Here is a 21,408-nt window from a genome sequence, read left to right as displayed (position 1 = left end):
TGATTATGCAGAAAGATGATAAAAACAAGATTTCCTTTGGTTGATTATTTTTGTATGTTTGTAATGACTAAAGGTTGAAGAGAATTCATTTCTGATTAGGTATTAATTCGTTTTATAACCACTACTTCTATCACCAAGTAGTCATTACCTTTAAAAAAAATTCTTATTTAACCCAATTATAATTTAATTTTTAATTTTTAGTTATTTATTTATTAGTCATGTCTTTCACATAAGACATTAATTCTAACATACTATTCTATTTTTGTCCATTATTGTCAAAACTCTTATTTTATCATGCTATTTTTCATTGCTCTTAGCCAAAAGACATCTTTCTCTTTTTGTTTTCTCATATCTTTGAGCTTATTTTAATCTCTTTCTCAATCGTTCTTCCTGTCGAACCTCAATATACAAGTAAGAAAAAGAGTAAATATATAATTTGAGTTTTGAAATATGTTTTTTTTATATTACTTTGGTTCTAAAGAAAATTCCCATACAAATTGTTTCTCAAAAATATTAATTTAAAGTTCATTAGTTTATTCATGGATTATTGGCATAAATAAGAATTATAACTTACTAAATCGATGCAAACTCCATTTTCTTTTAAGGACTAAATGTTAAGTTGACATCAAATTAAGTAGTTCATCTTAATGATGGTTGTTGCTTCCTTGCACTTTCCAAGTTGCTTCTTGCATTCTTTTTGGATTTTTTTTTTTACCTTTTTGATTGGTCATGCTGGAAGCCAAAAAGGGAATGCATATTCCAGAATGTAATTTTACATTTGAGATTGTTTATTCTGAAAGGAAAAAGAAAGTGCAAGAAGCAATAGCCCAGACATAAAGTCAAGCCCAATCTAGGTGAAGCTCGGGCCCATACCAAGGCCCAGAACTGAGAACTGTGTGTGTTCCTGGTTAAATTGGCGGGAGTATAGTATCAGTGTACTCTCCACTATCCATGTCAGTACTTTAGTGGCTTCAAACTTTGGGACCTTACGCTTCTCTTCCTCCTCTCGCCACCATGTCCGTGGAGACCATGTGCTCCGTTCTCAAGGTAAACCCTAATCATTCTCAACTTCTTGTTTTTTTCCTTTTTACAAATGATGAAGATGATTGGTTGAACAATGACCTCGTTTCCTTTTATTTGATGTAAGAAAACTTCAATACCCACGTTCCAGTTTTCAATTCCGTTGGTGGGATTGAAAAAACCCATGATTGTTTGATGCTGATACGTTTTGTTACTGTTATTTCAGAAATACTTTGGGTTTTCGGATTTTCGGCCTTATCAGAGAGAAGTTATTGAGAAAATTATTGAGAAAAGGGATTGTTTGGTAGTCATGGCTACTGGTAGTGGCAAGTCCTTGTGGTAAAAAGACATTATCTTCCCCCTTCTCTTACTCAATCTATCTGTTTTTTGCCTCTTTCTGAAGTTAATTCCCTAAATTGGAGAGTTCTAAGTGTTTTTTTTTTTAAACAGTTATCAGGTACCTCCTTTGGTTGCTAAAAAGACTGGGATAGTTGTGAGCCCTCTGATATCTTTGATGCAAGACCAGGTGAATTGATCAGTTTTTCCAAACTTGTCTTCTTGTTTTGCATTTCTATGCTCTCGATGCCCTTTCTGTATAGTGATTATCTAATATGGAAGAAATGAGAAAATAGGTGATGGCTTTGAAACAACGGGGCATCAAAGCTGAATATCTTGGAAGTGCTCAGAAGGATTTCACTGTGCACTCTAAAGCTGAGCACGGTCAATTTGACATTCTGTTCATGACTCCTGAGAAGGCATGCACAGTTCCTAGCAGGTAATGGATTAGACATACCTTCAGCTGGTAGATCATGACCTTATTTTGAGGGCAATAGTAATATTTTATAGCTTATTAATAAATTGAAGGGTCATGGAACTATTCTAGAAGTTATATGATTAGTGCACTCTATCAGTTATATGATTAGATTGCCAATCTTAGTCCATACTATGTATTGTCTAATTATGATCTGCTGTTAACTTTCATCATATTTTTGTAGTTTCTGGTCCAACTTACTAAAGGCTGGAATTAGTCTTTTTGCTGTTGATGAAGCCCATTGCATATCGGAATGGGGACATGATTTTAGGGTTGAATACAAGCATTTAGACAAGCTACGTGAGGTTTTGCTAGATGTTCCTTTTGTTGGTCTAACTGCAACTGCTACTGAAAAGTAAGTGTCTTGCGAAAAGTAAGTGTCTTGCTTTGGCTGTTAGTGAAGCATATCATTGCTGTAATTTATAATGATTTATTTTATACACATTTTGTGCCTCCTTTATCTTGTATGTATTTTGCTCTTCAACTGTTCATTGACAAATTTGTTTTTAGTTGCAAGTCAATGTCATAATTATGGTTTTTTACTTTTACATGAACTTTATCACATGCTTTGCTAGCATCGAATTCAAATTTCAGTCCATTTTGGCATTCTATCTGCCTGTCTATCTCTCCATTTCTCTCTCAAGTGTCCCTTTCCCTTTCCACAAATAACAGCCTGGAGAATGATAGAATTACAAAATGAAGGTAGTTCAACCTATGAATACTGACCAGAAACTCTATTTGTATTTTATTATGTCACCAAATAATCCTAAACTGATAAACAGGACCCCCATTTTTTCATGCATATTCTTGCTTGAAGTTTCCGATTATTTCTTCATCCGCCAACAAAGCTACTCTTGTCTCCCACATTTTGTGATGGTTCTGTTTAGAATAATATCTTCTGTTGTAAGCCCCATTTATGAATGAGATTATGAGCGATGGACAAAGATTGAAGCTGTTGGTGCACACCAAAACAGATTTATATTAGAAGGAATGGGGGAAGAGTAGGAGATTGAAATCCAAGTATTTTACTACCTGTAAATAATTGTCTAGCAGACAATCAAGACAGACGTGATCATGGAATTCGGAACAACGAAGGATAATTTTTTTTTTGGGTGAACCCAGGGCACCCCTGTTAGGGAGCCAAAAACTAATCCCTTGAAGTATTGAAATCCATTCAAGTAGTTGATTAGGGGCAACATGGGAGGGAAGGAGAGCCAGGACTTGAATGTATTGGGGTTGGAGAGTTGTTGTTCTGTTATACAGCACTGATTTTCATCTTCTGCTCTGATCTGGTATTCTGTCATGCAATGATAGATTTCCAGAGGTAGAGGACTTCTGTTAATAAACATTTCATATCGTTCTACATTCTGAATTCTGATCCTGTTCTATTAGAAGCCTATTAGGTTACTTAAGTTTTAAAATGATTCTTTGTGTGGCAAAAATAAATTACAAGGTTCTGGACTACTTGAACCACCTCTACAGAATCCTAACTTGTTTCTAATGAACTCAGTTTTGAGGATAGGGGAGGGGGCTGCTCAAGGTCTTGTTGTAAGATATTTTTTATTTTATTTAAATCTTTACTAGTACAACAATTCCCGAAGTAGTTCCCATACTGTGTACCTCTGGTAGTTGCTTTCACTTTCTTTCTATTTTACAACATCTTCTCAGTAAGAGGAAAGGATTTTGTAACTTGTGTTGAACACCATTGTAAGAACAGATTAGAATTTATTGACATTTCTGCTTTGTAAATTTATTTAATGTATTTATGTAATGCTTCTTTTTGTTACACCATTGTACTTCATGATTCTTTTAATTAATAGTATACTCTAACTTTATTTAGTTAAATGAGATATGTATACAGTCATGTTAATTTCTGTGCTTTATTGCCAGGGTTCGATATGACATCATCAGTTCCCTGAAGCTGAATAATCCTTATGTTACAATTGGTTCATTTGATCGCACAAATCTTTTCTATGGTGTCAAACTATTGAACCGAGGACAATCTTTCATTGATGAGCTTGTGCGAGAAATTTCAAAAGAAGTCACTAATGGTGGTTCAACTATAATTTATTGCACAACAATCAAAGATGTAGAGCAGGTAATGTGCTAGAAATGTTACAAATGAATCCCAAAATAGTTGTCTATCTTGTTCTCATGTTGAAGGATAATTGAAGACAGTCATGAGATGAGATCCATGGCACATTTTGTAAGCTATGCTGAAGGGACAAATTGCTTGAGGACTCATCAGGATTTTTTAGTTTTTAGGCACAATAATTTAAAGTGATGATATATGGTTCTGTATGAGATATTTATTCATGATTCAAGACAAATGAGAACTTTCAACCTATTATGTAATAGGGAAAAAATTGTAAAACTGCTAACACTAAGTGTGCCTTCATAGATATGGCAAAAAAGAAATAGTTGTTGCATTTAACATCCTCCGAGTATAATTTGTTCCTGACCTTTCATTACATCTTGTTCAATTGCTCTTCAGATGATTACTTATGTGTTTCTTGTCATCATGTTTTGTCAAAAGCTGATGATCTATCTGTTCTGTTTTATCCACTGGAACTCTTGTTTGCATTTTTCATTGTCTAAATTCTGTCTGTCTGCATCGACTGCAGACTTTTCTTTTGTTTTAATTTTTTCTTGATATTGTTTTAAATAGATATTCAAGTCATTTGCAGAAGCGGGCATTGAGGCAGGGATGTACCATGGCCAAATGAATGGAAAAGCTCGAGAGGAGTCTCATAGGTGAATATTCTTTCTTATTTTAGAACATGAAATGAAATTCACCTCTGATCATTGTGAAGGTGGGGCAGGCTCCTCCCCTTCCTCCTGTCCCATTGTCTGTAATGTTCAAGATGCTTCAATGCTTTCTAAAACTAACTAAACTGTTTGTTAATTTATTCAGATTATTTGTTAGAGATGAACTGCAAGTCATGGTGGCCACCATCGCCTTTGGCATGGGCATAGATAAACCTAACATTAGACAAGTGATTCACTATGGTTGCCCTAAGAGTCTAGAGTCCTACTACCAGGAAAGTGGACGATGTGGTAGAGATGGTATAGCTTCTGTTTGTTGGCTATACTACACAAGAAGTGACTTTGCCAAGGGTGACTTTTATTGTGGAGATGTGAAATCAGTATGTGTATTTGTATTTATCAGAAAAAGTTTGGCTGATTGAAGTTGCTGACTTCTTGCATATTTTCTGGAGACAAGTTATCCCTGTTCTCTTAGTAACATGTGAGTCTCCAATGTACCAGGAAAAACAAAGAAAAGCTATTATGGAGTCATTGCTTGCTGCTGAACGCTATTGTGTGCTGACAACTTGCAGAAGAAAGTTCTTGCTTGAATACTTTGGGGAAAAATTCCCAGCTGATAGATGCGGTTTGCCTTTCACTTAGATGCTTCACTACAATTGTCCAGTTGTAAAGTTAGAGCTTAAGCTTAATAACCTGCCATTGTTATTTCATTGACTTTATAGAATTAGGGAAGTAGTATGTGTTTAATCCTAATACTCCCTCTCTAGGTGGATCATGTATGTCATATGCACCCAAGCTTGTTACAAATAAAGTAAAATCTAGGTTCTTTAACGGACTTACTAAATATATCAACTAACTGAACAAGTTGACTAAACCAATAATAATCTTGCTGAAGCTAACCTTTTCATATTTACTTACTCCAATTTCTGTTTCTTTTATGTGCTTTGTAGGGAACTGTGATAATTGCAAAATCTCAAGGAAGGAGCGTGACATGTCAAGGGAAGCATTCCTTCTAATGGCTTGCATTCATTCATGCAGGGGCATATGGGGCCTTAATATGCCCATTGATGTCCTGCGCGGGTCTCGAGTAAGCTGTTCAAATTATAACTAGGAAATGTTTTAGTTTCATTTATAGGGAATTCATTCACTTTTTGAGTCCTTGTTTGGTAGCATTAGTTTCTTTCTTTATATAATTTTGCACTCCCCCTTTTATCTATTGTTATGATTATCCTTGTGTTTCTACCAACAAATATATTTTTCAGTGGTTACTGTCACTTGTTGCTTACAATAAGTTGGTTTTTTCCTGTTGGATGTTTACCTTTTTCAGCCTTACTTGATAATTGTGGTTTATTTTCTTTAGTCCTTTTCAAGTATGCTTATGTCTAATTGTCTATCCATTTTCATCTAGTTCCACAACAAGAGGTGTTTTAGAAAAATAATTGAACTTCTTCAAAGAGATCAAAGTTGGGTGTAAAATTTTAATAATGAAGCTCAGAAGTCATTTTGAAGCCTTAATGGAGAACTGATTGATGGGAGAAAATTTGAGATTTTTTTGTGATGATAGGTCTTAGGATGGGAATTGGGAAGTTAACTAGGTCTGCACTGCACAATGCATAATTGAAAGAGTATTCAAGTGATGATTCTGACAGAATGATTGACAAGCATAAACTTTGCAGTTGTACAAAGAAAGGAAAGAGAAAGCACCTATTTGTCTTCCATCCACTGATGAAAGTTTAATTTCAGATATGCTAAATTTAGATACTTTAAACTAACAATAGACATTACTTAATTTAGAATATGGTCCTAAAAGTGTTCAAATATAATTGAAGATTACAGTTATTTGACTGCACAAATAGCACTCTTAGTTCATAATCACAAGGTGGCATGTAATAAACTATAAACTCTGCATTTCCTCTCATTCATAGTGACAATCATTGAAGCCTTAGTGCATGCTGATTTGGATGTGACATGGTTGATGAGCATATTCAAATCCTTGAGTACCCAAACAGATTTTGAATCTAGCAATCTGGCACCTTCTTTTTTGCTTCCTTTAGTTACTGCACTGCTTTAAGAATACCTTCTAATTGGTATAATCTAAAATTAAAAGTGTCAGTTGGTTTTCGTTCATCCTTAACCTTTATTGTTGCCTTTAAATTTTATTATGTTCTTCCAACTGCTGATAGTTGTATTTGCTTGTAACTTGTAGGCCAAGAAAATTCTTGATGTTCAGTTTGACAAGCTTCCACTTCATGGACTGGGGAAAAATTATCCAGCAAATTGGTGGAAAGCACTTAGACATCAATTGATTTCTCAAGGTATTTTTAGTGGAAATAATTTACCCAGTTAGAGTCATGACTTATGGTCAAACAGTTCTGCCAATGCTTCAGGGTTGGTTTGCATTCTGCAGAGCAATGGCATTTACTGTTGCTTTGTCTGAGTTGAGTGCCTGTCTTTCTGGGCAATTTGACTTATTAGAAGGCAGTTTTAACTTTATACATTGTGTGCCCGTATAAATGATTTCATTGGTTGAGAAAATCAAATCACATTTGCCACTTTCTGTTAATCTACTACCTTTGATACCTTGTTGGCTTGTTCGTTGTTCCTTGTTGTAATTTTCAGAGTCTTGGGCATGATTGGATTGCATGCACTAGGTTACAATGGTGAGAGGCCATGGATGAAAAGTCTACCTCTTTTTCTGTCTGATTACCTGAGTGAATTTTTGATATAGAAGAATGGCAAGAGATCCCTTGTTTTAATCTTTCCTACTTTCATTTTCATTCAACCCACAGTGTGTGTGGGCTCCCTTCTTGCTTCAACCGGAGCTTTTGACCTAGTAGCAGTATCAACTAAATCTATAGTAAAGAAAAAAAACATTTGAAAAATAATTGGTATTTTCTTTTGTTTTCAAGCATAATCAATTGTTTGTGCATTTCTTGTTTATTTATCTGGTAAGTTTATTTCTTGCTGCAGTATATTTTACATATGACATACTTCACAATTTACATAAAACAATGATAGTCTTTTATTTTATACAATATTTCAATTAGAAGAAAATATCTTGATGCAGTTTATAATTGACTCCTACTGTTCTACAGGTTATTTGAAGGAGATTGTTAGTGACAGATACAGAACTATTAGGTAGATTCTTCAAGTTATTTGGTAGAGTGCTGCAGTTATTTGAAGTCTATGTATGTTACAAATCTGTTACCACTTACCAGAAGATAGAATGAAAGGAATATTTATTGCATGAAAATCTTCTTGGAACAATGAGTCCTCAAGAAGGAAACAATTACAGAGAATTATCACAGGGATCATGCCCCTCCTACACGATTCTAACAACTTCCCAAAAATTTCCCTATCCTCTTCCAACTCCTGAAATCCCTGTTTATTCTCCCCCTAACTAGTACTAATTTTCTGTTTCACTCATCCACCTCATCACCCAGTCTATTAACAGAGCCAGACTTCTCTAATTAGGCCTCCTACTTCTGTTATAAACTTTCATAAACTTGAGTTTCTTAATATTTTAGTGTCTCACAACTGAAGCTATAATTAGACGTAAACTTTGTTATTTCATGAATCAGTGTCAGTTCAAAAGGAGAGCAATTTTTGGCGTCTTCTAGACCAGATTATCAACCTCCCTTGGTTTTGACATTGACTGCTGAAATGCTTGGAGAAGAAGATAATGGAAACACACAAGAAGCATTCAAAACTTTATCCACTTCAGAATCAGAAGGTTTTTCAGAGGTTGGTAATTAAGTGGTCTTATCTTTATTCAAGATCTTTTCTCTCTTTCTTTGCTTCTAATCATCAATGATGCTTCTTGAATAGGTGGTTGATAATTATTATGTTGATGTGAGATAAATTAGTCATTGATCCAAAAACGGTTAAAAATAAGATAAACAGCAATCTTATTGTTTTCAATTTGTTTTGTTTGTAAAATACATTAGTCATGTAGTGAAGATAATGTGTGCAAATGTTGGATTTGTGGTGCAAATGTTGTAGATAAAAGCAATTTGTGGTGTAGTAAAGAGATGAGAGAGAGAGAGAGAGTGCGAGAGACCGTGACAGTGAGAGAGAGAGTGACAATAGGTGGGTGAGAGTAAGGTATAGGAATCAAAACAAAGAGGGAGACAGTGAGAAGGTGAGAGAGGATCCTCATCGGAAATATGCCGGAAAAAGGTGCGGGCAAGGACAAAGCTACAATAGAGTTAATTGGAGGAATCGGAAAAACATAACATCGTTTTACTTCACTTGATTCCCTGATGACGCGTCGGAGAAAGACCCATGGCATCATTTCAAATTGTTCGGTGTTGTAAGGGAGATCTTCATTTCTAAGAATAGGAACAAGCATGGCAGGAGGTACGGGTTCGTGAGATTCGAAGGTGTGGAGAATGCGCAGAATCTGGAGTGGAAACTAGACAATATCATCTTTGGAGGGCTCAAGATGCATGTAAATACCCCAAAATTCGGGAGGAACAAGGTCGCAAAGACAAACTCAGAAGCTAAAAAAGTGGCCAATGATGTGCAGAAGGAAAAGGTAGCACCTTGGCCTGCATACCCAAACTCGACTATGCACCATGGGTCGTACGCGGAGGTGGTAGCGAGGACTAATAGAAGTGCAGGTTCAAGGAGAATCGTTAGCAATGTCTGCGGCAGTAGCGGCGGATCATGGTCATCAGTGTACCTAGACATCTCGGAATCGGTGGCGAAGCGGGCAAATGAGGCGTGGGTGGGCAGATTGAAAATTTTGGCGATGTTTGACAGGGTCGAAGATGACTTATATTGGGATATCAGCACCGACGTATCGCTGAAGTATATGGGTGCAGATATGGTATTGTTACTTGGCCTCACCGACGAAGGAGCAAAGCAAATGATGGAGGAAGAAAAAGAGGGAGGGGCCACTCCATTCCATTCCCTGCAAAAATGGAGTCCCAAGCTGCGCATAGGATACAGATTGACATGGGTCAACTGCTGGGGTTTACCACTAACGGCATGCAATACGCACCAAATTCGAAAGGTAGTGGCCGCCATTGGCGACATGGTGGATGTGGATGATGCCGTCGAGCTGGTCCGGAGGATGGATAGGGTGTGGGTTCTCATTAAAACCTCGTGGCAGCCGTTCATACAACACACAATTAACGTGCACATCCAAGGAGAGGTTTATAAAGTGCACATTGTAGAAGAGAGTGGCAGCAACCCAGACATGTGCCATTGTCGGAAGGGGAGCATGTATGGCTCTTCTGAAGAAGTAGAATCTGAAGACAGCGACGTCGGAACGCCAACGGGGGTCAACAGAAGCACGTGGTCAAATGGAGATGAGGCGGAGTTCACGGCGGCGAAGGTAAACGCCAAGGCGCAGTGTCCAGGCATCTCCGCGTCGCCGGCGGGGATGAAGTGTCACATGCATGCGCATGTTTCCGGTGACGCTATGACGGCCAACGCACCAATCGAGCTCTCCGTGACGACAACCGAGGCAATCGCCCCCCCATCGGGAACCCAGAATCCCGATGGAGTGACTTTATCCAACGGGCAAAGGGTAAACAATAGGCAAAAGGGAAAAGCAATTGTCCACTGTGCAATGAGCCCAACGGCTAATGGACAGTCACGGTCCACTGGTAGTTGTCCATTGGACACCGTGGCTACCTATCCCGCATGTTTCAGCGACATCCACGTTGACCTACAGCGTAGTCTTCACGGAAATGGTGTCTCAGACACGATTGGGAACCTAATCCCTGACACAGCGGAGGAGTTAGAGTGCGAAAGAGGAAAGTTTGAAGGGGAAGCGCAAAACGAGACCATGGGGAGCCACTTTTCAAATTTTAATGTGTCACGTGCTCATAAGGGGGTATTAGAAGGTGCTTTGGGCCTTTCTATCCACACCCCTCATGTTACACTTGCACAACAGATTTTTAGCCCACCAGCAAGCAAATTGCAAGTTTACTCGCAGAAAAGGAGCTCCAAAAAGAAATTCACTTCGGGCCTTGTACATGAACCAGATTTAGCTGCAGCACTGGATACAGAATTAATCACCCTAATTATATCTCAGCCAACGGATGATGACGTAATCAAATGTGGGCCGACACAATATGCAAAAACAGCCAACATGGAGGATAGACCTGCACAATTCCAGCATGAAGAGGCAGAATTTATTCACTCTAAGAAGCAAGAGGCAATAGACATGGGGGAGATGGTAAAATCATTGGCGGTCACTAACGGGTCTTCGCAAAGGGACCTCGCAGGTAAAATAATGGACATGGAGAACAGAGATCAACAAGAGGTGCAAAGATTGGGAAGCAGGAGGGGTTCACAATGAATATAATAACATACAATGTCCGAGGGTTAGGGAGGGGGATCAAGTGGCCAGCAATCAGAAGATTGGTCAACAAACAGCGTATAGACATGATATGCATACAAGAGACAAAAAAGGAGGCTATAGACAAATCCATGTGCCAAGCACTATGGGGGGATTCTGAAGTCAGTTGGGAAGCACAAGCAGCATCAAATTCAGCAGGCGGAATTCTATGCCTGTGGAGTGAAAACAGATTTAAGCTAGAAAGGAAGGTTATTGGACAAGTGTTCATAATGATGGTAGGGAAGTGGCATCAGGAGACACAATCGATTCATATCATCAACGTCTATTCACCATGTGATATCCAGAATAAAAGAGTTTTGTGGGAAAATGTTAAACAGTTGAAAAATCAAAACCAAGGGGGGCTATGGTGTATCCTGGGCAACTTTAATAACATCAAAATGGCATCAGAAAGAGTGGGCGTCTGTCATAGGGGGTGGGGAGAAAACAACATCAATGAGTTCAACGAATGGATCGAAGAGTTGGAGGTTGAGGAAGTGCCATGGGTGGGTAGACAGTTCACATGGTTCAGACCGAATGGCACCGCTAGGAGCAAGTTGGACAGATTCTTGGTGTCTCCAGAATGGTTAGTCAAATGGCCTGGAAGCACCCAACACACATTGAATAGAAATTTCTCTGATCATTGTCCAATTTTGCTTAGATCTAAATTTGTTGATTGGGGTCCCAAACCATTTAGGATCCTAGATTGTTGGCTCTCGAACTATTCATTCAAGAAAGTTGTTGAAGAGTCATGGAGTTCTACTCAACAAAGTGGTTGGGGAGGGTATGTGTTGAAAGAGAAAATTAAAAGATTGAAACAAAGGTTGAAGGTGTGGAATAAGGAACAGTTCGGTAACACTTTTAAGAAATTCAAGAAAGTTGAGGAGGAGCTGAACAAGTTGGAGATTGATACAACTAACAGACACCTAACTCCTCATGAAGTGCTGACCAGGAAGCAACTTCAGGAAGAACTATGGAGAGCGGCTCAATCATATGAGTTTTTATTAAGGTAGAAGGCAAGGTCCAGATGGATTAGAGAAGGTGATTGCAATACAAGATATTTCCATTTGATGATGAATGCCAAACGCAGAAATAATTGTTTGAAAGGAGTGTTGGTTGATGGATCTTGGATTGAAGAGCCGGCAAGGGTCAAAGAGGAAGTAAGGTCATTCTTCTTGAGGCAGTTTCAAGAATCAGAACAAACCAGACCACGGCTGGACGGTATATTTTTTCAGTCTATGGAAACCCATCAAAATGATATGTTATTGGAGTGTTTCAGCGAAGCGGAGGTGAAGAGGGCTGTGTGGGAATGTGGGAGTGAGAAAAGTCCAGGTCCAGATGACCTTAACTTCAAATTCATCAAAAGATTATGGCAAATAATCAAACCCGATATCCTTCGATTCTTGGATGAATTTTATGGCAATGCAAGTTTCCCAAGGGGTTGCAACGCATCATTTTTAGCCCTTCTCCCTAAGGTGTCGGAGCCATAAACTCTGAATGATTACTGGCCTATTTCATTGATAGGATGTATTTACAAGATAGTGGCAAAGCTACTGGCCAACCGCCTGAAGAAGGTCATGCCTTTCATCATCGACGAAAGACAATCCGCTTTCCTTGAAGGAAGGCATTTGTTACACAGTATGGTAATAGCAAATGAGGTGGTTGATGAAGCGAGGAAAGGTCAGAAGTCATGCATTGTTTTTAAAGTTGATTATGAGAAGACTTATGACTCGGTGTCATGGGATTTTATGCTTTATATGCTGAGAAGGATGGGTTTTGGGTCCAAATGAATCAGTTGGATTGAGGGATGCTTAAAATCTGCCTCTATCTCAGTATTGGTGAATGGTAGTCCCTTGCAGGAGTTCATCCTGCAAAGAGGTCTAAGGCAAGGGGACCCCTTCTATTCAATATTGTGGCTGAAGCTTTAAATGGGCTATTAAAAGCAGTTGTGGGGAGAAACCTTTATAGGGGATTCAAAGTGGTTCAAATAATGTGGACATCAGTATCCTTCAATACGCAGATGACACAATATTCTTTGAGGAGACTTCCATGATAAACATAAAAGCAATTAAAGCAATCTTGAGGGCTTTTGAACTTGTCTCGGGACTCAAAATCAATTTCGCAAAAAGCAGTTTTGGTGCATTTGGCATGCCTGAGCAGTGGAAACTTGAAGCAGCAAATTATCTCAATTGTAGCCTGTTGTCCTTTCCTTTTATCTACCTAGGCATTCCTATTGGTGCAAATCCAAGAAGGAGTCAGATGTGGAATCCTCTACTCAATAAGTGTGAGAAAAAATTAGTGAGATGGAAGCAAAGACACATCTCTTTTGGGGGGAGAGTGACTCTCATAAAGTCTGTCTTAACATCCATTCCTATATATTTCTTTTCATTTTTCAGGGTTCCTAAAAAGGTGATGGACAAGCTGGTTCGCTTACAGAGAAAATTCTTATGGGGAGGAGCTGCGGATCACAACAAGATAGCCTTAGCCTGGGTCAAATGGGATACAGTGTGCCTCCCAAAAGAAAAAGAGGGGTTGGGGATCAAGGATATAAACACTTTCAATCTTGCGTTGCTCGCAAAATGGAAGTGGAATCTATTCCAGCAGCAAGGAGCACTATGGGCTAGAGTGTTAGAGTCCAAATATGAAGATTGGAGGAGTTTGAATGAGGCACCTAGAGTCAACAACGAATCTGTTTGGTGGAAAGATTTAAAAATGGTCCTTCATCATCCGGATCATGGGGAAGCATTAACGAGGAGCACAGTGTGGAGGGTTGGATGTGGTGGTAGTATTAAGTTTTGGGAGGATGAATGGATAGGTGGTGATGGAGCATTATCAGCAAAATTTCCTAGGCTGTACCTTATTTCCAGGCAGCAAAATCACACTATTCAGCAGATGGGGGTTCGCAAGGATTCAGGGTGGGAGTGGGAGTTCATATGAAGGAGACCGTTGTTTGATAATGAGATAGGCATGGCTGTCTCATTTTTAAATTACGTGGAAAGTAAGCAAATACATCCATAAAGATGTGATGAGTGGGTCTGGGCGGCAGATCCTAGTGGCCATTATTCTGTAAGAAGCGCTTACAACATGATGAGGGAGGCTTTATGTGAAGGGACAGAGGATACAGCTTTTGAAGAATTGTGGAAGGTAAAGGCACCTAGTAAAGTATTAGTGTTTGCCTGGAGGTTACTCAGAGATCGACTACCCACAAGAATAAACCTCCACAAACGCCAAGTGGAAATAAATGATAAGAGATGCGTGTTTTGTAACAGCTTGGAGGAGGACACTGGCCGCTTGTTTTTTCATTGCAGCAAAATTAGTCCATTATGGTGGGAATCGATGTCTTGGGTGAACACTGTGGGCCCTTTCCCGCAAACCCCAAAGCATCATTTCCTCCATCATATATATGGATCGGTTGAGGGTGTAAGGGTCAACAGGTGGAAGTGTTGGTGGCTAGCTTTGACATGGTCTATATGGCAGCAGAGGAATAGGATACTTTTTTCCAACGATACATTCAACGCCATCAAAATCATGGACGACGCAGCCTTCCTACTTTGGACTTGGCTGCGTAACTTCGAGAAGGACTTCGGGTCAAGTTATAACCATTGGTCGAGCAATCTTAGATTAGGTTTTATTTGTTAGAGGAGGATTACACATTACAGTAATTGCACAAAATCTGTTATATAGATTTCCAAGCACTGGTTCCTATCTAGACTACTTCAAGTCTGATATCGGAACCTTGTGTTTGGCACCCTTAATTGTAAACTTTGTACCTCTGGTACTCAATTAATACAAATATATACTTTTGCCGGGCAAAAAAAAAAACATTAGTCATGTAGTTTTCTAATTACATTTTGTATCTGTTAATTTTGAATTGGTGTTGTACTTCTCTACTCAGGCTGAGGGACAGCTCTACCAAATGCTTTTGGAAGAAAGATTAAAGCTTGCAAGAAGTGTTGGAACAGCTCCGTATGATTTTATTTTTTAACAGTTTGAAGGCTATCAATTCTTTTAAGTTTCTTTGATCCTTAATTTCTTCATAAAGCTATTATACTTTATTTGTAGATATGCTATATGTGGTGATCAAACGATCAAGAAAATTGCATTGACAAGACCATCTACAAAAGCAAGACTAGCAAATATTGATGGTGTGAATCAGGTACTATTTTGATGTTTTGAAGATATCTGCAAACTGAACTTTCCCTACTGTTCAAGAAGAATAACCAGGAACCAGTTGAATGGAAGTAGAGTTTAATTTGATAAACTGTGAAACTCATCAAAATGGATTTAGTAAACATAAATTATTTATTAATTTCCTAATGTCGATTTTATTTTATTATTTGATTTATTTCATGATTCACGTCTTCCTTTTTTTTTCCTGAATGTTATTGATTTACTCAATTTTTAATCCTGATGTATTCCTTAACTTATTTGCTTTCTAGTTTTCAACAACTAAATCTATAATTTGGCAAACTTCCCTTCCCCGATGCATTTTAATATCTTTTATTATTTCTAATAAAAGCCAGATCTATTCTACTTAAGAGATGAACTTATTTAGCATACTATCTGATTCAGGGTTTGACTTATTTTCTGAACCACAAATTATAATTTGTTTTCTAATCCACTTCAGATGTCTGATGTATGGTATTTGCTGCGATTAATCATAATTAACTTTTGTAAGAGTCCTGTGAGTGTCTTGGACCATTGCTAGTTTTGCATTGTTTGTATAAATTGTTTGATAGAACACCAATTGATTAAAGTAACAAAGTCATAACTGCCCCTAACTCTCTGTTTCCATTATTGTTTTTCTCAAATAAAAGTTTTTATCCCTGCACCAAAATCCTGTAGGTGCTAAATACTAAAATTCTTAGCAGCAATTACATGCATGAAGAAATCGCCAATTGTGAAGGTTTATTGCAATATTATGAAATGCCTCTCTAGATTACATAAATGGGGAAGAAATTATTGTAGCATACTGTGTGAACATGAGTTAAACCTCTGAATAGGCAGTCTCTTGACAATAGTTTACATTCCAATGATCACTAATCACATCTCATACCATGCGGCTTTGTCAAATATGTTTGGCCTGTAAACATGTCTTTAGATAACTGAAGCCATTTTTTCCCTAACTTTCTGTCATTTGAAATACTAACTTCAAACAACTTTGTACAGCACCTAGTAACAGAATATGGAGATGATTTTCTTCAAGTTATTCAGAAACTGTCACAAGTATTAAACCTATCATTGGATGGGGAAGCAAGAGTCGCAACAGCAAGTTTGCAAACTAATGAAGTAAGGAAAGTATCTCTAGTAACCAACAAATCCAACAAGTTGACACCGGCAAAGTTTGAAGCTTGGAAAAAGTGGCATGAAGATGGTTGTTCTATTCATGAGATTGCTGTATGTCATACGAGTCTGTTGTTACTAATAAAGATCTATGCTTCACATGTTTCACTGTATAACTTCTTTCTCTACTGACTCTTATCTCTGTAATCTCAGAACTTTCCAGGTAGATCGGCTCCTATAAAAGAACAAAGTGTTGCTGAATATCTGCTGGAAGCTGCTCAAGAAGGATTACCTTTTGATTGGGCTAGATTTAGCGAGATGATAGGACTGACACAAGGGATCATATCAGAAATTCAGGGTGCTATTTCAAAAGTTGGATCTACAGATAAGCTGAAACCTATAAAAAATGAATTGCCAGAAGAGGTGAGTTCGAATTTCCTACCTTCATGATTTGAGTACATCTTGGTAATGATGCAAATATATGGCCCAATATATTCCAAGTCTATCTTCCTTGGCTACAACTTTATGATTTTAGATTTATTACATGTATTTATTTCTTCAAAATGATGCTAACTTGTACATATCTGGTTCTTTGGTTTTTGAGATCATTGTCTCTTAATTATATGGTTATCCATTGATCAATCAGAGTAGATAACAGTCAATTGACAAGGTCAGCAACAGGTAAGGAAGTGTAGAAAGAATTTGCAATTAATGGCTAGAGTTGAGTGGCCAGGTTTCAAATTTACCATTGAGCTGCTATTTTTTTCTGTAACGTCAAGCTCTTGCTATGTTGTAATTTGTAAATATTACTCATTAACCACTGAAATGGGAATGTCCCAAAACCCTGACAACATTAGAAGGTAATTTTTTACGAAACAAATGGAGCTTTAGTCGTTAACCTAAAAAAGTGGAGCTTAAGTATCCTATGTAACTTCTGGCTGGTGAGTTGCTTATCACTTCCATGCGCTTGAGATTGAATAATTTTTTATGGTGTAGATAAGTTATCAGCACATCAAGACTTATTTGACAATGCGAAACTGTGGAATATCCTTAGAAGCAATTCAATCTGGAAGTAACCAGACTGGGAAAGATGACGAACCTGCACACAATGCTTCAAATTTGTCAGATCCTACTTTAGAAACATGCCACGTGGAAAGATATTGTGAAGACGGCATCTCTGCCAAAAGTTCTCTGGAAAAATGGGACCTAGAAATTGATGAGGTGCCTATTCTACCTGTCAATGGTTCGGAGGTACAGAAGCTTCCATTAGTCTGTGAGGGGGAATTCACAAACAAACGACAAAAAGTCAGTGAAACAAAGGAAGTAAATTCAACTAAATTGAAGGCTACAGAGAGTTCTGTTGTAGAGTGGTTGAAGAACCTTGATGAAGGGGTTAGTGGAGACTTAAGCTTTCTGATATATGTGTGTGTATATATGTGTGTGCCCGCGTTGCTTTGTGATTATAATTATAAGAAAATGTGTTGTTTATTGGTTTCAGGCTACATTGAGCGATGTTTTGGAACACTTCAATGGATCCAGTAAAGATTCCGTGGTTGAACTGCTAAATTGCCTTCAGTCTGACTTTTCAATATATAGTAAAGGTGGCACGTATAAGATTCTGTAAAAAAGTTGATGCATCAGGATTTTTTATGGATTAGGCTTGTAAAAAGCAGTTTGTTTCCATGGCTTTTTATTTTGAAAATTTGTACACAAGTCATTGCGAAACAGGGTAAATACTTTTTTGCTTAATTACGTGTTTCGTTTTTATATTTTATCCTATATGTAACTTTGATCCCCTCTTGTTTTAATTATTTGCGTTTAGTTCTAATATTTTTTCAATTGTTCAAATAAGTCTTCAAAATTCTATCTAATAATTAACATAAATGTAATAGAAATGTTTTGTATCATTTACATTAATTCGTAAAGATGCAAAAAAGTATAATTGAATCATAATTTTTAAATGTTTATTTAATAAACGTTTATTATGAGAACCTACATTATACGAATTTTATCATCAAACATTGAAACAAATTGAAAAAAAATCTAATGGATTTCACTCAAAAACTTATTCAAGTTTAAAATACTTATAAAAGTCGTAATAAATTTCACTCAAAAACTTATTCATGTGGCTTGTCCAAGTATATCCTTTTACAACGAATTTTCAACTTGGTAATCATACATTCTAGTTTCTAACCCACTTGCTCTTCCAATTTACAAAAAGTGCAACTATGAAAGATGTAACCAAAACTTCCTGGACTAGATTGACCAGGGACCCTTACGCATGACTCAGAATAATAACGTGCAATCAACAAATGGAATAGAACATAATCTTCATGCATTGTTAAGAAAATGAAGCAAACTTGTGTATCCAAGAAGCCAAAACTATAGTTAGTTTAATCTTCTCCCCAGTAACACTAAAACAAGGGGAACAAGGTTAACTATTAACATATTTAAAAGAAAAAATTGTAAATCCACTTGAAAATGTTAATCTCTATGTAAAGCATCTTCAAGATCCAGTTCCACCCCTATGCGATTTTTTAAAACGGTACTAGCATGTAAAGGTGTCTTGCACTTGCACTGGAGCTCCTTGAATCTCTCAATGTCAAAATTTTGCCTCTTAAAAAGCTTCCTCTGCCTTGAAAGAAAGAGCCTCTTCATGAAGTCTTGGTAAGTAGGGTCTCTTGAAGTGAATAAGAAATAGGCATAGCCTATGACCAACCCAGTGGTTGTGGTAAAAAATGCAATAGGTTCCATTACATCCCATGAAAATTCCCAGAATGTTAGCCGGAAGAAGAAGCCAACAGTGATTACACCAAATCCCAGTCCAGACCAGAGGATGCGCCGCACCTGCTTATGTGCTAACACATCAATTTCCTCTTTCTTGTCCTGCAGTTTCTTCAACTCCTCCCTCATAGGATCGTTATCAGCAGTCAGTGCCAGTGGAACGGCTCTTCGAACCAGATCCACTACCTAAAGCACAGAACATTGCCAACAACAGAAATGGAATCAGCAAATTTAGAAATTTAGATCACTAAAACAGACAATTGTATTGCGTATTACTTTCTCTAACTCTAGAATGCATGTCTTTTTCAAAACTGTTTCCTGAAGAGGTTCGTATTAGCAACAAAATGTTGGTTAAGCCAATAAGATTTATCCAAACAAACAAACTGCTAAGACTCAGCAAACTGTTTGTACAGACAAGGCAGATACCTCGCATATAGATGGTAGGATACCAAACACACCATAGAGAATTGAATAACTAAGTTCTGCTGTGGTTTTAGTTTGAATCATAGTAACCAGTTCAAACAAAAAGAATAGTCCCGCATCAAAACAGGTTGGGGCATGATAATCCATGTCAAACAGTGCACTTGAAATATAACTAATTAACTATACTAAACGACATTGGAAGTTTTCATGAACACTGCTCCGAAATATGTCTCATTAGCACATGCTTCAGCCTCAATATTCTTTGGAATTTTTAGTGAAGGGCAAGAGAAGCACAAACTTTGATATAACTGTGTCTTGAAACCTTTTGCACAACTAGTACATAAGGACTAAACTAAAATATTGTACACTTGTATTTGCAGAATCCATTATAAGGTCTCCATAGAGGCAAAACGTATGTGGTAATATATAATAGCTAACAAACTTACAGGCAATAAGAAAAATAAAATTACAGTGATGTTAATGTTCACAATCCAAAAAGATTATTTATGAAATTATTTCAGGTCGAACATGAAGTGTGCTAAAGTGTATATACGCAGGATAAAATGAAGACTAGCAAGCAACAACCCAAGACTCACCTACAGGCTACAGGACTAAAACTCAAAAGGGCGATGCAACACAAGTCACAACCCATCCCTACCTTTTCTCAACAAATCCATATACAATCCTACCATATAACATTTCCCTGTGTGAAATGAGATGTGTAACACATGGGTCAGGGAGGACCCCCACACACTAAAAAGCAGGAAAAGAGGCAATAATTGACATCTCTTGCATACTGTAATATACTTAGATCTGGTCATACTTTTAGTGAGACCCACAAGCAAACTATGTTCTTATTATGCCAGCATAAACATAAACAATTCAAACATAAAACCTCACCTTATCAGGATGCAAATAAACTTTGTCCCGAAAGAGGAGAACAACCCCAGCCTCATCAAGAACCCTGGCAAATGCTGCAGCCTCCTCAGGACTCCTCGCAATCCCCATACTTTCACAGGCCTCAAGAAGCTCAGAATAGCAAATAACTTCCTTCCCTTCCATACCAAGCTTCATCTTGAGTGACTCCACATTCACCAATCTCATAAGCTTCTTGGCTTCAGAGAATGATATAGAATCTTCTGTTGTTCCATTATTGCCATTGCTGACATCACCATCCCCAGTGGAAGTTGATACACCCCTCTTGATTTGGTTCAACACAACAGATAAAGGTGCCCCTCCACCACCACCTCTTCTTCCACCACACATCACTTCAACAACACCCCTCAAACCCAACAAAGGAGGGTCCAAAGGGTGAAGCTTTTCTCCATAACCATGGCTAAAACTACCAATTGAAGTAACACTACCAATTGAAGATACCCTTTGCCTCAGAAAACCGCCACCAGCACACCACCACCACCTACCCCACATTTTCCAAAACCCAGAAAATAAAAATTGAAACTTTTATGAGATAAACACCATCGTCTTCCCTCTCATCTGAAACATTCAAAACATATTGGTCACTGAAAATGATGCTCAAAAGTAGCAACTTCCGCAAAAGGAATGGGAAACACTTTGGAATAGTTTCGTCACAAAAACATTTACCTTAAAATGAAGAGAGAGAAAATGAGGAGAAAGAGAGAGAAACTATAAGCCGAGAAGGTTAGAGAAAGAGCATAGGAAGGAGAAGGTGGAGGTTAACGGAGTTACTGCCCCGCAAGCACTCCGTTACTTTTGATGTGAATCCACGTTGTTACCAACAACGGTAGGTAACGGTTTTAAACGGCGATAAGTGTTAGGGTAGGATTGTTGACTGTTGAGACTTGTGTTGTGTGGGTCCCGGGAACTAGGATCGACACCTACGCACCATGTACTCGGTTGTTACTTGTTGGACTTCAGTGTCGAATGTGTGTGACCATTCAAAATATATGGCGTTTTATTTTCTTATACTACACATTTTTTTCTTTTGTTTGTA

General features: G+C 37.8%; 2 protein-coding genes across 2 annotated transcripts; one reads left to right on the top strand and one right to left on the bottom strand.

Annotated features, from left to right (window-relative positions):
• The first annotated feature begins 491 nt into the window (after positions 1 to 491).
• On the top strand, positions 492 to 17,978 carry LOC100797777 (probable ATP-dependent DNA helicase RecQ). The gene is made up of 19 exons (XM_003553114.5): positions 492 to 1,047; positions 1,247 to 1,359; positions 1,471 to 1,546; positions 1,653 to 1,795; positions 2,016 to 2,186; positions 3,722 to 3,929; positions 4,500 to 4,585; positions 4,746 to 4,977; positions 5,099 to 5,222; positions 5,548 to 5,684; positions 6,804 to 6,912; positions 7,693 to 7,735; positions 8,179 to 8,341; positions 14,842 to 14,912; positions 15,009 to 15,102; positions 16,116 to 16,343; positions 16,443 to 16,652; positions 17,226 to 17,621; positions 17,728 to 17,978. Exons 1-19 carry the CDS (start codon positions 1,015 to 1,017, stop codon positions 17,851 to 17,853), a joined length of 2,763 nt encoding a protein of 920 aa, XP_003553162.1. The 5' UTR covers positions 492 to 1,014; the 3' UTR covers positions 17,854 to 17,978.
• Positions 17,979 to 18,547: 569 nt separating this feature from the next.
• Positions 18,548 to 21,346, bottom strand: LOC100784357 (calcium uniporter protein 6, mitochondrial). Its single transcript, XM_006601982.4, has 3 exons — positions 21,039 to 21,346; positions 20,337 to 20,930; positions 18,548 to 19,199 (listed from the first exon to the last, which is right to left on the bottom strand). Exons 2-3 carry the CDS (start codon positions 20,862 to 20,864, stop codon positions 18,714 to 18,716), a joined length of 1,014 nt encoding a protein of 337 aa, XP_006602045.1. The 5' UTR covers positions 20,865 to 20,930; positions 21,039 to 21,346; the 3' UTR covers positions 18,548 to 18,713.
• Between the last annotated feature and the right edge of the window lie 62 nt (positions 21,347 to 21,408).

This window comes from Glycine max, chromosome 18 (genome assembly GCF_000004515.6).
Source record: "Glycine max cultivar Williams 82 chromosome 18, Glycine_max_v4.0, whole genome shotgun sequence".
In the NCBI taxonomy this organism is placed as follows: Eukaryota; Viridiplantae; Streptophyta; class Magnoliopsida; order Fabales; family Fabaceae; genus Glycine; species Glycine max.
This window is presented reverse-complemented; position numbering and strand designations above follow the sequence as displayed.

Coding starts and splice junctions, on each gene's coding strand:
- LOC100784357 (XM_006601982.4), bottom strand. CDS start 20,864: ATGTGGGGTAGGTGGTGGTGGTGTGCTGGTGGCGGTTTTCTGAGGCAA. Junction 19,200..20,336: donor TTTATTTGCATCCTGATAAG/GTGAGGTTTTAT, acceptor TCTGTGCTTTAG/GTAGTGGATCTGGTTCGAAG.
- LOC100797777 (XM_003553114.5), top strand. CDS start 1,015: ATGTCCGTGGAGACCATGTGCTCCGTTCTCAAG. Junction 1,360..1,470: donor GGTAGTGGCAAGTCCTTGTG/GTAAAAAGACAT, acceptor TTTTTTAAACAG/TTATCAGGTACCTCCTTTGG. Junction 2,187..3,721: donor ACTGCAACTGCTACTGAAAA/GTAAGTGTCTTG, acceptor CTTTATTGCCAG/GGTTCGATATGACATCATCA.